This window comes from Apodemus sylvaticus, chromosome 6 (genome assembly GCF_947179515.1).
Source record: "Apodemus sylvaticus chromosome 6, mApoSyl1.1, whole genome shotgun sequence".
Taxonomy (NCBI): Eukaryota; Metazoa; Chordata; class Mammalia; order Rodentia; family Muridae; genus Apodemus; species Apodemus sylvaticus.
Window position 1 is genome coordinate 134,570,699 of NC_067477.1, and position 16,357 is coordinate 134,587,055.

A 16,357-nucleotide genomic window follows, 5' to 3' on the forward strand; every position below is an offset into this window, starting at 1 on the left:
TCCCGGCACAGAGGATAACTGGGTGCACAGATGGGCCGGCGCCTTCACCTAGCACTGAGTTGATTGGGAAATATACTTAAGAATGCATGGCCTTTCTTAAGAGACCAAAGCCCTATTTATCCATATGACATTCCAAGTGTCTTAGGAAGAGTTGTATTTTCTAATTTGCTCTTTTGACAAGTCAAGGCCTATGGATGTAAACAGAGCTAAGGGCATCTCTAGTGGACTCTGCTTCAGCCATAATAGCTGCTCTAGAATCTTTTAGAGGCCTTTGGAAAACAGGTTATGAGGAGGTTATGAGAGCCACATTATCAGGCTAGTTAGTGCTGCTGTGGGTGGGTAGGGTGTGGCCCCACCTGCCAGGTGTCAACCGTCTCCGAGTGCTTTTCTAAGAGAGTAAGTATGTCTCCAGGTGCCTCATGGCCTTTGCTCTACCCATCCCCCGAAGTCCCTTCCGAGGAGCCTACATTCCCCATTCTTCTTGGTTTTGAACCTGCCTGTGTCCTTTCCCTCGTGCCCCCAGAAAAGCTTGGTTCCTACTGATGGGTAGGGTCAGACAACTTTGATCTGTTTAACTCTCTCTTCTGTCTTCCCAATAAACAAAGCTGTTTTGCAGCTACCCTCTTCCGGGAACCGTGAGGCCTTAAACAGTGTGTGGCTTCTCTAGGTTCTATGAATCCTGCTGGGGAAAAAAACTTTGTCTGGTCCCCCAAGTTGGTGGAGTTACAAAGCCACATGACAGTAATACTAAGTCCCCTAGAGAGACAAGCTGAGCATGGCCTCTGGGGCCTTGCGCCAGTGATGAGCGCCAAAGAAAGTCCTCAGAAGAATGGCTTTTCTCTGCTGGACGTGGAACAGACTTTGTCACAAGAGGTTTAAAGGGAAATGCTCTGGCCTCTTCTGTCCCGCATTCACATAGGCTGTGGTTCTGGTGACAAGGTGCCTTATATTTGTACACTGACATTTGTGGACCCACGATGAGAAAGGACCAGCTGGGAAATGTAGGAACGAACAGAGAAAGGGTCAAGGAGCTATCCTCCGGCAATCTCCACTGAGGACAGTCCTGACAAAGTTTCAGTTGTATGACATGACAGACAGAGGAGAGACATATCCTTGGCCGGAAGCTAGGTGGTCTTTGCGGGAATCTTGGATCTTTTACGAGAAAAGACCCCTAGGAACAGTAAGAGCAGAGCGAGCTGGCGTTCTTGTGAACTCTAGGTCCATACAGCACTCAAGCCGGACCTGCCAGCACTGTTCCAGGAGACAAACAGGACAGGACTCTTCCACTGAAATGTGCTAACGGGTTTAAATGACATCTGAAAATACTAATGAGCGTCTGTTATGGGTATAACTTTGTGCCAGCCACTAAGGGCACTGAAAGTAAGGAGTAGAGGTAGTCAAGACCACATTGACTTGGAGAACTTGCATTATGTAGATAGTGTGGGTTTGGGAGCGAGGGGTAGGGAGAGGTGTGTGTGGAGTGTTGTGGAAAGACAGGAGCAGAGCTTTGTCTTAGAGGTCATCTGTCTTTGGAAACGATGAATGTTGAGGCAGTGGAGACTGTTCATGATTTGTTTTGTTTCTCCATTAAGTTGTCACATTAATCCTTAAGCACCTGTTCTCCGTCTAATGGATATTGCTGTACTTCTGAGCTGCTGTACGCTGTCTTGATGCTTCTGACAGCACAAGTGTTCTTTCTGATGACTCTCCCATCCTCTGTCCTCTTTAGCTTGTTGCTGGTGCTGAGTCCCCACAGCCGGCTTCTGGAAACTCCCCATCTGAAGATGACCGCTCCAAGTCAGCGCCCACCTCCCCTTGTGACCAGGGTGAGACTATGAGATTTGCCTCTTTCCCTCGACCCCCGTCGCTTGCTATTCAGTGCAGCCAGCAGCGCCACCAGCAGGTCCCCACACACATCTTCCTTGTTGATACAGTAGCTGGTCTTGCATGCTGTCAGGCTTTCTTGAGAGTGCCAGGGGGGAGTGCTCGCCTGTTCCCTCCAGCCTAGGGTTAGCGGGAGGCCCACATGTGTGTGCCGAAGCCCGTTATAGCTTTATGTCTGACCCTGGTTTCAAGTGTAGAGAGGAAGAGAGGTCCCAGCCCTTTGCTCATCACACTGATCTTCTGTCTGGGCCTAGGCATGTCTGTATACTTGCCTTACAGCCCTCCCCATTAATCACAGCACCCCAAGATTTGAGATTTAGGGAAGATGTGTCCTCTGCTGATCTCTGAATGAGCAGATGGGAATAGAAAGATGAAATGTGAGAAGCAGGGGGAGTCAGCCATAGGCCCGACCTTCCTCTGCCTCCACTCTGGATAGCTCTTTCCTTCTGACTAAATATGCTTCAGATGGTAAGTTCTGTGGGCATAATGTGTATTCGTTTATGGAATCTGAGATGCTAGAACTGAACAAGGACTTCTGTCTGAAGCCTCCCCTTCTGGTGACAAATGGATCCTAAACATCCCTGGGGAAAGCTGCATGTGTCTACAAGGCAGAATGACGTCATCACGTGGGGGTGCCCTTCTCTATGGCCCTTCCTGTGGTGGTGTTGCTAATATTTGACTCTTACCAGCTCTATACCAGGTAACAGGCTGAGAACTGGGAGGTCAGAGTTGAAAATACTTGTCCTGAGGCCAAGATCCAAGTTGGTGTCCAGGACAGGCCTCTGCCTCTCCTGATGACCTCATTAGAGGTCATCACTGGGACACAGCGCTTCCTACTCAGGAGTAAGCAAGACTCTTTCAGTGGCTGGTCACTAGTCTTGAAACTATAGAATGGCCGGTCTCAGCTCCTCTTCCAATCTCTTTCACTTTCTGTGTCTTTACTTCATTCCAAGAGAGATTCCATCCCTCCGTAAGTAATCTTCATACAGATCCTAGCCTGCACCAGTCAGACATTTTTAGCTTTCCCCCTTTTAATACTAAATGTCCTGGAACCTCAAAGAGACAGGGTCCAATGATGGCACACCCAGGTAGAGTGACATACCCCTGGTTCCCAGGCCTGGCTCTTGCCTGGGGTGCCATCTGCTGTGCCTCTTGAGGCTTTATTCAGACAGTTGTACCAGCCAGGCAGGTCCCATGCTTACCAAGCTGACATGAGAACTAGGGGATAGGAAACCCTCTTAGTAATATATCACAAAACTGGGGTGAGCAGACACTGTCTCTCCTCTGTTGGAAGAATTCAGAAAGCCATTTTTTTCAAGCTTTGGGGTTCTACCTTCCAAGATGCTCTTAGCAACTGAGGCCTTCCCAGCGGGACAGAAGCCATTCTTTGTAGTAAGTGAACTATGCGACTGCTGAGTCTGTCTGCAGGACTGGCCGCTGTCCTTCCTTCTACCCCATTGTGAGTTCACTCCAGATCCCCGTATGGGCCCTGAGGACTAAAGTCCTTCTGGAATGGACGCAGAGACCTTCCTTTCCAGAGGTGCTGCTTACGCATCTGTCTTCACTCCAAGGTATAAATCCTCTGTCCCCATCTGTAACCCCTGTTACTCATGAGAGTCTTTTACAGTAGGATCATGTCAGGACACCCATGCAACACAGATGAGAGCTCATGGTGGTGAATGAATGTCTAACCATAAAAGACCTTCTTCAAATAGAGAAGGTCAAAGGGCCACCCAGCACCATCATCCAGGTGATTTAGGTCACATACTCCAGAAGGCCACAAGACCGTCTCGTAGTTGTGAAATTAGACTGCGGAATTCCTGACCCAGCAGAGATAAGTTTGTGGCATGCCTTTGTGGGAAGCTAGTCTTTTGTTAATGATAAGCCTGTGGCTCATTCTATGAGGCAGCGTCATGTGGGACAAGTACTCAGAGTAAAGCCAACATCGAGGCTAAGTAAAGACGTTTAGAAAAACAAAGGCTCCCTAGATGTTGTTTTCAACTTCTAGTTCACAGCCCCTGTGAGTGAGTGATTCTGTCACCAGTAACGCCTGTGAGGATGGCTTCAGAGTGTTCTCATCTTCAAAGGAAAGCTGAAGGGAGGGGGGCCTGTTGCTCCTGAATCCACAGAGATCCAGTCTGCAGACTGGTGCCTTGATGAACATTAGGTATCAAAAGAAACGTGTTAGACAGACTAAGGAAGCTACATGACGCCCCTGGATCTGCAGCCACGAAGAACTGAAGGGTGTCTGATCGATTGACCGATCGAGAATGTTGAGTCTTAATGTAAGAGGCTCGTGAGGTGTGTTCTAATCTAGTTCCTTCCGCTTGGTCCTAGAACTAAAAGAACTTGAAAACAACATCCGGAAGGCCTTGTCATTTGACAACCGAGGAGAGGAGCACCGAGCCTCGTCCGCTACTGATGGCCAGCTGCCCAGCTCTGGCGAGAACGGTGAAATCCGCCAAGGTCAGGCCAAGCGCTTGGGCCTGGATGAGTTCAACTTCATCAAGGTGTTGGGCAAAGGCAGCTTTGGCAAGGTCTGTGGGCATTTCTCTGTAGGATTCGGTTGTTCTCGATTATCAAATGGGAAAAGGAGGGGAGGGGAGGAGAAAGGAGTGGAGGGAGGAAGGGTGGGAGGGAGGGAGGGATGGAGGGTGGGAGGGAGCACACTGATAGGTTTCAGGTGTTTAACATGTGCTTCCCTTCTTCCCACTGTCGACCCCAGACCCCATGCACATTTCTTCTTTTGTGCAGAGAGTCGTCTGCAATCCCTAGGAAGCATGAACTCTAAGGCCCTGTCCTTGATGGACTCCAGGTTCAGAGAAAACCTTTCTGTGTTAGGACTTTGGAAGCTGGATGTCCTTTAACTGATTTCCCTGGTGCTTACTAAATGTTCTGCTCTTCCTGTCCATGTGAGGGAACTGGATAGTCATGTGGTGGATCCAGGGACTTTGTCCCTGAGGGCATCTTCCACAGCCTTGTGGGGCTGTGCCCTTCAGTGATGGCCGACAAAATGCAAAGATTGGATTTTTGGAGAGGCAAAGAGCCCAGAGAAATGAGGGGCATGTCAGACGTCTGTTATCTATCTCCTCGTCTGTCTTAATGCTGTGTCTGGTGGGGAATTGGGCAGCTCTGGCTTCCCTCATTTGTTCTGGGCTCTGGGAAGCAGCCAGGAGCTAAAGGCCTAACCCACCGTTCCAGGGCCATTCTGAGGGAATGCTCTGTGAAGCCCTCGGGCACAGGGCCTGCTCTGCAGGCCCTTACCTGCCCTATCTGTCCTGAGATCACCTGGCAGGGAGGTTCCTGGAATTTCCTTTGGTGGCAACTGCTGTAGGGATCACATTCTTTAAAACCTAGCTAGATAACAGACCCCAGGCTTCTGCTTTAGGTGTGACTCTGGCCTAGGTTATGAGCAGGGCTAGGTCTGAATCTGAGCAAGATTTTAGGGAAATGAACATACTCAAAGCTCCCAGGCATGCACATAATGTAGGCAGGATAGGAGTTCTGAAGACTGTGAGCACTTAGCTAGTTTCTTAGGCAAAAACCACAGCCATCACAAGAATGTTGGAGCCCATTTTATATAGGCTGCATTTTGTAGGTAGCAGATTCTATAACCTCTCAAATTCCTTGGGTTATGTTCTTTTACTTTGACAGCAACATTGGAATAGTGTTCTTCAAAGCCTCCCGGAAGGAGATGACCTGTGACTATTTGGAGATAAATGAAAACACCAACTGATAGGCAAATGCCAAGAAAATAGACTCCCCACCAGCCATCAGGGGAAGGAATTGGGTCTTTACCTACAGCGCTGTGGATTAAACTGCAAAGGCAAACACAGGGCAGGATTAAGTACACAAAGATAAAGAGTCAAGTTCAGTAAGAAAAGACAGCAGCAGGTTGTCATGAAGTAGGCAAGGGTAGGCTGGTGCAGAAAGCAAGAGGTTTGTCTTTGTCTCCTGTGTGCCGATTTAGGAGAACCCCACAAACAACTTGACAGGAGAAAAGTAACTCTCCACAAAGAGAATCAGTTAGGAAATAAATATCCCAAGAAGGTAGGCTGCAAGTTGAAAACAGAACCAAGGTAATGTCTCCCACTTGTCAAGGAAGAGGAAGCAAGCCAACAGGAGGGGGAGGTGAAAGTGGCCCTGTGCTCACAGACGATTTCATAAAGTGGCCCTCTTAATCAGGAAATGCAGGCTGGAGAGATGGCTCAGCGGTAAAGAGCACTGACTGCTCCTCCAGAGGTCTTGAGTTCAGTTCCCAGCAACCACATGGTAGCTTACATGAATTCCATTTGTAATGGGATTCAGTGCCCTCTTCTGGTGTGTCTGAAGACAGCTACAGTATACTCATATACATAAAATAAATAAAAATTATATATATAAAAAAACTCTCTTACCCGAGCACCATGCTAGAGATTTAAAAAAAAAAAAGTTAGGTAGTTTCCCTAAACTTTTAAAATGTTAACTTCCTAAACACCTTCATTAAAAATGAAAGCAATTAGCATTTAGATATTTGATGTCATTTGATTCCATGTGTATGAAGACTGACCAGATGTGTTAAAACCGGTTGCAGGTCATGCTGGCGGAACTCAAGGGCAAAGATGAAGTCTACGCTGTGAAGGTCTTAAAGAAGGACGTCATCCTGCAGGATGACGATGTGGACTGCACGATGACAGAGAAGAGGATCTTGGCTCTAGCTCGCAAACACCCTTACCTAACCCAACTCTATTGCTGCTTCCAGACCAAGGTATGCTTGAGAGGGGCTGGTCGGGCATCCTCATGGGTAGCACTGCGGCGTCTAACACACAGAATCTAGGCTGTCAGAAATCAATGTTGACCATCTGCATGCCTCTCTCCAAGACTTTGTGTGGCGGAGTGGATTTTACCCTTGTAGAGATAGGCGTTCGTTTGAACACCCTCTTCTGTCAGGGTCATGGGACTTTTCCATGTGTGTGCCTGTGCAGGGATGAAAGATCGATAGTGCACTTTCAAAGTGTAGCAACCCAAAGCCAAACAGCTAACCCCAGCATTGACTCATTGGAAAAACCAACAGATGAGGTGTATACCCTGCTCCAGCTCCTTTCTATCAACAGGAAGACCATTTCAGCCTAGAAATAAAGAAATAAAGGAAAGCAAAAGCTACCCTAATCTTCTAACTTGTGTGATGTCATAGGAGATGCTGAATCCAAACAAATGCTTGAAATTCCATGGTGAGATCCAACCATTATACAAGTTTCCGTATTTGTGTCTGGCTGCCAGCAGGTGGCAGTAAAGGATGAATGTCTGTTTCCCTCATCTGGTTTATATTATTCTTAGGGAAAAAGCACATATTCTTTATAAAATTCTTATTTTATTTTCCTTTTTTGGACGTGTGTAGGAGAAAGTCTTCTAGGATGCATTATGAATCTGTAGTGTTTGGTTCTTCAGAAGAATCCAGACTCCTACCTATTCTTGCCTGGATCCTAGACAGTGAAGGGTTGCATGTGTGTAGGTACTTGTGTGTGTGTGTGTGTGTGTGTGTGTGTGTGTGTGTGTGTGTGTGTGTGTGTGCGTGCAGTTTCTGATTGCTTATCTGAGGAGCTTTAAGAATGAAAGACTGTGGCCCAAGCATCCATCCAGTAGTCTCAGGACACATTTGTTCACTGGAATCCCAGAAGAGTCCTGCAGCATACAAAGAAAGATTACCTTAGTTTAATCCACAATTGCCCAATTTATTTGGTCCTGACTCTCCCCATCAACCCACGCCTGACACCTAGTCCACGTTAAGCAACATTGATCTAGGAAAGTTTTCCTATCCTTCTGATCTCTTCAGAAATGAGAACCACCTGAACATGCCCGGCCATTCTGTGTCTTATTTTTCAGGGACACCAGGGTTGCTGTCTCTGGGAAACTGTCCTCAGAGACCCCACGTCATAAGAATCTGTTTCTTTTCTGGGCAAGCCTTGGACTGGTGGCTAAGTCTCATTTCTCTTTTAAATTTGTGTTGTGTAATTCCAAACAGGTTAGTGTGAGTTCATGTGTGTGTACAAATGCAGAGTCCAGTGTGGCAGTCCAAGTCCAGAGATGGGCTTGGCTTTCCTCGCTCCTACTACAGCGCGGCTGTTGTGGTTGTGGTTTTGAAATGGGACCTCATTCTGAAGTTCAGTTCATACTAGCCTGAAACTCGAGACAAGCCTGTCTCTACCTCGTAAGTCCTGGCATTATAGGCATGAGACACCATATCTAACTCTTTTAGAACTTAACTCAAGATTAAAGAGAAATGTGTCAGGTCCGATGTGTCTTTATTGTCTGTGGTTCTTTTCACATGGGCCTACATCCAGTAGTTCTGAGATTTGTCTTAAAAACAATAACAACAGCCAACAACAAAAACCACTTAGTCTACTTTTCTCTTTGTACCATTGAAAAAATTTGTTTTAGAGAACCAATAGTTGTGTGTGTGTGTGGGGGGGCGGTATTAGAAATTGAACTTAGAATCTCAAGCCTACTAGGCAACAGTTTTGTCTCTGGCCTATGAATACCAGGTTTTGTTGTCCACAGGCAGTTCATGTTGTCAGTCAGACCTGGTACCTCAGGCTGCTGGGATAGCTACCCCTGTGAGGCCATGATCTGGTATGGCTGTCTGCTGTGGCCAAACTGGCTGGAGCCCCACCAGTTTCTCAAGGCCCATCTTTGTCTCCTGGCAGATGTGGCTGTGTAGAGAGGGGGCCACGTTAAGGTTCTTTCTCTGAATGTGTGGTCACAAGGCCCAGGAGCCTGCAAGAGCTGGCTCTAGCCATGAAGGCTCTATGTGGTTCCAATATATGATGGCTCCTGGAAAGTCACAGTTGACGGTCTGCTTGATGGGTGAGCAGGAAAGGGTAGTGGCGTCATCAATGCCACCATTTTTCACAAATCATGCACTGAAGAATGTCAAAGTCAAGGTTTCTCATTGATACACAAAGAGGAACTGGAAAATGCCATGAATTTTACTTACTGCTAAGGAAATGAACTGCATGTTTGGAGGGTCTGGGTGGATGGAGAGGAGAGGAGAGGAGAGAAGAGGAGAGGAAAGGAGAAGAGAAACTTCCTCTGCAGTTCAGAAACCTACTGATTCTTCTGTTAGGCCAGTGTTAGGTCACAGGAGCAGGTTGATACCTGTTTATATAGCATGTATATATTCTATTTTCTTAATAAATTAGAATTTAATCTTACTACAGGGAATTGATTTACTAATAAAAGGAACCTTTGAAGAATCACCTTACAGACCCCAAATTTAATTTTTAAAATGGACTTGTGCTTTGCTGGCCAATAGTCATGGTTTTAAAGATTGGTTCTTGTCCTCCTGACTGGAGTGGGTGCTTGGGGTGGGGCTTTCAGCAGAACACAGATTTGCCTGGGGAAGGATGACTGGGTGACTGGCACAGGACTTCGGGCTCATCCTAACATCTGCAGTAAATCAGCACTAAGTAATCCTTAGTGTTACAGTGACATTCAAACCGAGAGGACCCGGGAGCGAGCGGCTACTCTTCGTGGTCCAGCCGGACAGCCGTGCTTTTGAAGGGTGAGATTTGGGCAGGAGTGGAAGCAGAAAAGGCAGCTACGATCCGTGGTCAGTCTTCAATCTTGCTTGGATGTTGTTTTCCCTGAAAAAGTACCATTCCTTGGCCACCATACTCTTGTGGTTTTGACTAAGATTTTCATATATGATTCAAACGCACGAAGGTGTGTTTTAAGCCTATTAAGATTTTTGTCTCATCCTTGATTAGAACGGGCAGAGCAACAGTGGGTGTGAAGTTAGGCTTGGGCTGAGCCTCAATGTGGGGCTGGGCATGAACAGGACATTTCCAGGCCCAGATATGTTAACGGTTGGTCTCCAGTTGGTGGCAGTGATTGAGGAGGCTTAGCAGATGTGGTTTTGTTGGGGGAACTGTGTCACTGGGGTTGGCTTGGACTTCAGGTGCCCCCCACCATCTCTACTGTGCTCTCTGCTTCCTGCTGCTGCTCGGGATCTGAGCCCTCGGCCTGCTGCTTCTGCCGCCATGTCTTTGCAACGCCATCATGGACTCCACCCCTCTGGAACCACAAGCACAAAGAAACTCTTTGCTCTTAGGTTGCCTTGGTCATGATGTCTTGTTACAGTAATAGAAAAGTCACTAATAGACTCAGGCTTTAGTATTCAGGGAGACATGGCTGCCTTGAGAGCGTCTCAGGAGACTATGCAGAGCTCAAAGCTGGGTGCCGTGTACAGGTTGGCTGGCAGAGCTTGGGAGAGAGTAAAGTCAGGCCTGTGTCTTCCCTGGCACCCGGTGATGGTGACTGTACAGGGCCACTGGCTGTAACCACAACGGCCCAGTTAAGTCTTCCGGCAGTGGCCTACTGAGGGACCAACCTAAATTCAAATCATGACATAAGATTTCTCACTACTAAGCTGTCCTATCTTTCTCGACTATGCCGCAGTCTTCTTCCACAGACTCTGGAAGATAAGAAGCAAGTGAAATGATTCCCGCACCCAGCCTCAGTGAGAATGGTCAGGTAGGCCAGTCCATAACACCACAAATACATACCCGTCGGAGTCGGGCCTTATGCTAGACTTGAGATTCTGCTGTGTTCTGAGGTTCTAGAGAACCTGAGTCGGGCTGAGGAAGCTACAGAACTGGCCTTTGGAATGGGGTTAGCACTGGGAGGAAGGTGGGCGCCTAGAGACGGCTCTAAAGTTCTTCCTAGGTTGCATTTTGACATTCTCCCACACGAGACTTCACAGCCCCTTCTGCTTCTCTGTGGACAAAAGGCACAAGAAAGAGGCGTGTGTGTGTGTGTGTGTGTGTGTGTGTGTGTGTGTGTGTGTGTATGGTGAGAAAATAAGAAAAAACAAATTCTTGCTAAGTCGGAGGCTGAGGGGCAGGGACATGGCAGTGCTGGGGACCCTCCAAAAGACAGGGTCCTCCTGCTCCAGGTTAGAGCCTGGTGCAGAAGCTACTTTCTCCGAACTCGCCTGCTCCATTGGCTGGCAGAGCTCAGAGAGCCCTGGGAGCAAAATGTATTTTGACTTTGTGGTTAACAGAAAATCAAATGCCCAGGCCCTTTTAGCTGTTGCTCTTTTGTATTTTATCGTCGCCATTACGAAACTCTCCTTTCGGACTGGATCCCACAAACCCTGGCTTGGCCAGTCTCACCCCTGATCTTGCCTCTTTAAAACTTGCAGCTCTGCACACTGTGCCCATCCCCCACACTCTGGCATTTCCTGCCAGGCCTGGGAAGCCAAATCCTGGAGGACTTTGCTGTGAAGGAAACTGGGGAAACAAGGCTGAGCTCCTACAGGAACTCTGCTGGCCAGCCTCCCTCCAGCCCCGGGGAACATGCAGCATGGAAAATCCTTAAAAAGCAACTGGAGATGTTTTTCAAATGTGCCTTAATCGTCTCTGTGGGCATGGGGAGAGCTGCCCAGAGCAAGTGTTGACAACATAGAAGAGAATTTGTAGTTTCAAGGAACTCTAATGTTTGTTTTGACTTTTAACAGAAGAGTAAACCCTAAGGAGAAAAGGGGGGCAGTGGCAGGAGAGCAAGAGGACCAGCAGAGAAGACAGAGATGGCAAATCTAATAAATAACAATCCAAGTCTGAGAGACAGGGAGCGCAACCTGAACGCTAGGCATGGGCCTGCTGCCCCACGTAATGTTGGAGGTAGCAGGGCCGGGGAGGAGCTGCAGGGCTTTTGGCCCCTTTGCTGGTTGTTTCTAGAAAGCAAAGCCTGAGATGTTCACTTCTCTAGGTGGTTTGGATTAGCTGCCCTTGGGGACTCTATGCTACACGCTTGCCAGTGGAAGATTCTAAGCCACAGTGCTACGGTTGGCAATGTTTCCAGGCTTAGGTGAGGTGAGTGTGCGTGGACGCTTTGGACTTTGTGTGGCACTGTGGCCTACCTGGTGATTGTGACTGCAGGAAGCTCGTCTCCTTGGTGCCAAAGAGCATCCTGTGTGGGGGTGCTGGGTGGCAATGCTATTTCTCTTGCTTAGCCAGTTTACACACCCAGGGGCCCTGTGGCCTGCAAGCGACCAAGAGCTTACGGAGACTCTGATAGGAGGGTCAGTATTTAAAGTCACTGAGTGGTATCTCTGCTGCCTGAGGATGACTGAGGGACGTCTGTGGAGGGATGGGGTGGGAATGCAAGGAGAGGGGCCACATAGTTTCTTACCCATCAGGCCTGATGAAGAAATCCACCTCTCAGGTCTTGAAACAAGGATCCATTCTAGAATGAAATGCAAGGTTATAGAGTTCTCTTTGCTCCAGTGTCCCCATTCCATGGCAAAGAGGGAGGAGTGCTGCCTCTTACTGTAGAGGCTGTTACGGCCACATCAGGTAGCTTCTCTGCACGTAAGGAAGCCGTATGACTGGGCTGGAGTCGCCATCAAAGGCTTCCGCCTAGAGCATCCTCCTCACACGACACAGTACGGCAAGGGCGGTTACCCTCATCTTCGTTTCCACATGTGATTATGATCAAATGGACATAAGAGTTACCACCTCTGGCACAGGCCTATAAATCTAACACTTGGAGACTGAGGCAGGAGGATAGAAAGTTTGAAGTGACTCTCCCCTAGAAGATTGATTCAAAGAAAGATCAACCAAACAAACAAAACACCCAAACCAACCAGACAACAAATGCTCTATCTAACCCTGGGGGCAGGCACGGGGTGAAAGGTACATTCACACACTTGCGTGTGGGCGTGCGCACCTGCATCTGAGCCTGTGAAGCCAGAGGTGAGCTTGGAGTATGCTGCATCGTGTTCCATTTTTAAACCAAGGCCTTGGTCGTGGAGCCCAGAGCTTGTCGTTTTGGCTTGACCAGCTGTCCCCGGGCTTTGAATGTCTTGCCGAATCTAAAATCGGCTTGGGTGGGGCCTCACAGACTTCTATTCAGTCATGGTGCTTTGACCTCCTACTATGTCCAGGTCATGAGGCACCATATTTTCTGTCACAGGATGTCATGGTGGCCAGGGGAGGCCATGGTCTTACCTCGTGGGAGCGTTCTCTTCGTGCCTCAGGGTAGAAAGTGCCAGCTTCATTCTAGTTCCCAAACACTGGGCTTTGGTTTGTTTTTTTTGTTTTTGTTTTTGTTTTTTTTTTTTGGTCTTTTTTTGGTTGGTTGTTTGGTTGTTTGGTTGTTTGGTTGGTTGGTTGGTTGGTTTGGTTTGGTTTGGTTTGGTTGTTTGTTTGTTTGTTTGGTTGGTTGGTTGGTTGGTTTGGTTTGGTTTGGTTTGGTTTGGTTTGGTTTGGTTTGGTTTGGTTTTTTGAGATAGGATTTTACTGCATAGTCCTGGCTGGCCTAGAACTCACTACACTGACCAGACTGGGTTCAAACTCACAGAGAGCCACCTATCTCAGTCTCCTGAGAGCTAGGGCTAAAGGTGTGCCCCACCATGACAAAACCAAGAATCTTTATGCTTTGTAGAAATTTTGGAAAATTCAAAAAGGACCAAAAAAAAAAAAAAAAAAAAGAGAGAATAATTCAAGTGACTTTTACGGGTACAACTATGTGTGTTTCCTGATTTTTTTAAAAATAACACACTCTTGATACATATATTCCTAAAATGGCGTCTGTCGTATAGAATTCCTACTGTCCTTACTCTTAGTAATCTCCAGCTGGATGGTTTCTAGGCGTCTAGTCTACATAAGGGCCCTGGTACAGAAATCGTGCACTGAAGGTAGGTGGTGGCCACAAATGCTTGGTTTCTAAGGGGGTTGATCTGAGAGATTAGACTCTCCACAGTCCTCGTTCATCTTTGCCTGAGGCTGGCCCTAGCCTCTCAGAACCCAACCACCAGCTCTGTACCTCTCATATTCTATGATACAAGCTTGACTGTAGCTTATAAATAACCCACTGATGTTGACGTAACACAAACCAAGAGTTAAACACCTTTAACACTCGTGTGTGCATGTGTGTGCGTGTCTGTGTGTGTGTGTGTGTGTGTGTGCTCATGCAGACCCCATGTGTGTGCGTGTGTGTGTCTGTGTATGTGTGTGTGTGCTCATGCAGACCCCATGTGTGTGCGTGTGTGTGTATGTGTGTGTGTGTGTGTGTGTGTGTGCTCATGCAGACCCCATGTGTGTGTGTGTGCTCATGCTGACCCCACGCATGTCTCAGCAGGATGCCCTCACAGGCCACTCTCCCCATCTGACAGAGCAGCCCGACTTTGTCCAGCTTCACACTAACATTCCCAGCAAGGCAGAGCCGGGACTGGGTCACAGCACCTGCTCTTGCCTCCTGGGGGTAGAAGAAGGCCACTGTGGGAAGGGATGGGGAAGGCCTGGGCTCTGGCCAGCTACTGCTCGGGAGGAGAAGACAGAGTTTTAAAGAGCAAGAGATTTCTTCGAACAGATCCTGAATGGCAGAAGGTGTGGGGACGACAGAGTCATCAACTTCATGTGAGAGATTCTGACTAAGTGCTAGTACTATTAACAATGCCAGAGAAGGAAGAGTCCAGACTCACTCTGGAAGAGACCTCCTTAAAGATGTTCTAGAAAATGATGACTTAGAAATGACAGCCTGTGCAACTCTGTGTGGTGTGAACTGAAGGAGAGAAAGACAAGCAGGGACATCTGAGGAGGCCGTCTGAAGGACCCAGGAGCCCAGAGGCCCTGAAGGGAAGCCTGGCTTCAGGCATTCCGTCTCCCTCTGTATCTAGGAGGCCAGCCAGCTTGTGAGGAAGGCATAGGCTCTACTGACTAGTACAGACCGGTTGGCCAGGGCGCTCTGGGCCAATGGGACAGGGAGATGTAGGCTGCTGCCTGCTCTGGTAAGTGGCGGCACGCTTGTATCTCAATTGCTCGTTTCCTAATCCAAATGAAAAGTTTCATGTAGAAATCCAAAACTAGAAGCCAAAGTTATCTAATCTGTTGACCAAACAAAGCCAGTTTCCTCATGGCTGACGTCAGCCCCTTGGTCTCTCCCTAGCACCTTCATCGATTGGATTTCAGGATTTACTCCCTTTTTTTAGAGTCTCTATTTTTAGATGGGTGTTGAATTTTGATAGTGGTGTGATGTTTTCCTCAGAGAGAGTCACATGGGTCATTCCAGGGAGAAGTTTCTGCCTTGTCTATTGAAATTTCTCCCCCAAAGCAGTGCCCTTTCCTCACATAACCTGGACTTTTTGTTCCCATGGGTTCTGATCCTTCAGATAACCCCACTGCTGTGGCTTTGAAGGTCTTGCCAGCTGGTGGGTACAGCCCACTAGGCCATCTGAGTCCACCGCACCCTATTGATTTGTAGGGACCATGGTATACCAGAGGGAGAATGGCCATTATAGTTCTGGCTTCTATGAGGCTTGCCTGGAGACACTTCTGTGGTCACTAATTTGATTGTTCATAATCAGAGATGGACACGGGGGAGCCCAGAATATGTGATTTGTGAGATCTCTCACAAATCTGACATTAAGGGTCTATGGATGTGAAATTCACCAGGAACCCCCAGGAAGGCCATTCTAGTCTTAATCTGCTGCAAAGATGTGGATGGGATGAAGACTCTAAGAGCATCTGCAGATAGGGCTTCTGCTTACTGCTTCTTTTCCAAAGCTCAATTCAGTAAAATCTACCTCAGCCCAGGCCTGTCTACAAGACCTTGGGGGAGGGGTGTTGTTGAGACAGGGTTTCTCTGTATAGCCATGGCTATCCTGGAACTCACTCTGCAGACCAGGCTGCCCTTAAACTCAGAGAGATCTGCCTGCCTCTGTCCTGTCCTCAATGAAGGTCACATTTTGAGACCATTTTATCAATATAGAAATAGATATTGTTATTTGGATCTGGAATGTTTCCCCAGAAGCTCCTGTATTAAAGAATTTGTCCTCCATCGAGTAAGTTCAGAGGTGGGAAGATGCCTGGATCTTGAGGGCTCCAGACTCAATTTGATAGGCTGTTGGGAGACAACAGAAACTCCAGAGGTGGGACTTCACAGAAGGGAGAGAGTCCTTGTGAGGCGTATCCTATCCCAGCCCTCGTCGGTACTCTGTACTTCTTGGCTCAGTAATGATAGAGTATAACCACCTCCTAGAGTATTCCAAATGCCAGGCTCAACTTCATGCAATTTAACTACTGCTAACCCAGTCTTTACACCATCCCAAGAAGTAGGAGTATCGTCCTGAGAGACCACACAGCAGAAAGCTACAGAACCTGAATTCAAACCCAGTTAGTTGGCTTCCAGAAACTTCATTTTGTCTGACTGCTCAGAAGAGGCTGGAGTCTAAGGATTAACAAACAGAGTCCCAAGAGGACAATATGTAACTGAAATGTCAACTGGTTTGTTTATAGTAAGGTAGCCAGACTTTAAATGCATGTAGCGCAGGGATCTCTGGGATGACTGTTTAGGGATGGTATCTTGGGCAATCCGAGTTGCACTTGGGAATCAAGGAGATACACAGACCCCTCTTCCTGGAATTAGGATGAATGTCACTGGCAGAGCCAACAGGAAGTTGCAGCCCCACCCCCACTGGAACATTTCGTTTTCA

The 16,357-nt window shown here is 47.8% G+C and overlaps 1 protein-coding gene across 1 annotated transcript in view; it reads left to right on the forward strand.

Moving 5' to 3' along the window:
- Prkce (protein kinase C epsilon) overlaps positions 1-16,357 on the forward strand; it is a 497,167-nt gene that overhangs the window by 330,055 nt on the left and 150,755 nt on the right. The window contains exons 8-10 of the mRNA XM_052186512.1: positions 1,730-1,826; positions 4,222-4,421; positions 6,458-6,631. Of these exons, the coding sequence (XP_052042472.1) occupies positions 1,730-1,826; positions 4,222-4,421; positions 6,458-6,631 (471 nt within the window). The remainder of the gene's footprint in view (positions 1-1,729; positions 1,827-4,221; positions 4,422-6,457; positions 6,632-16,357) is intronic.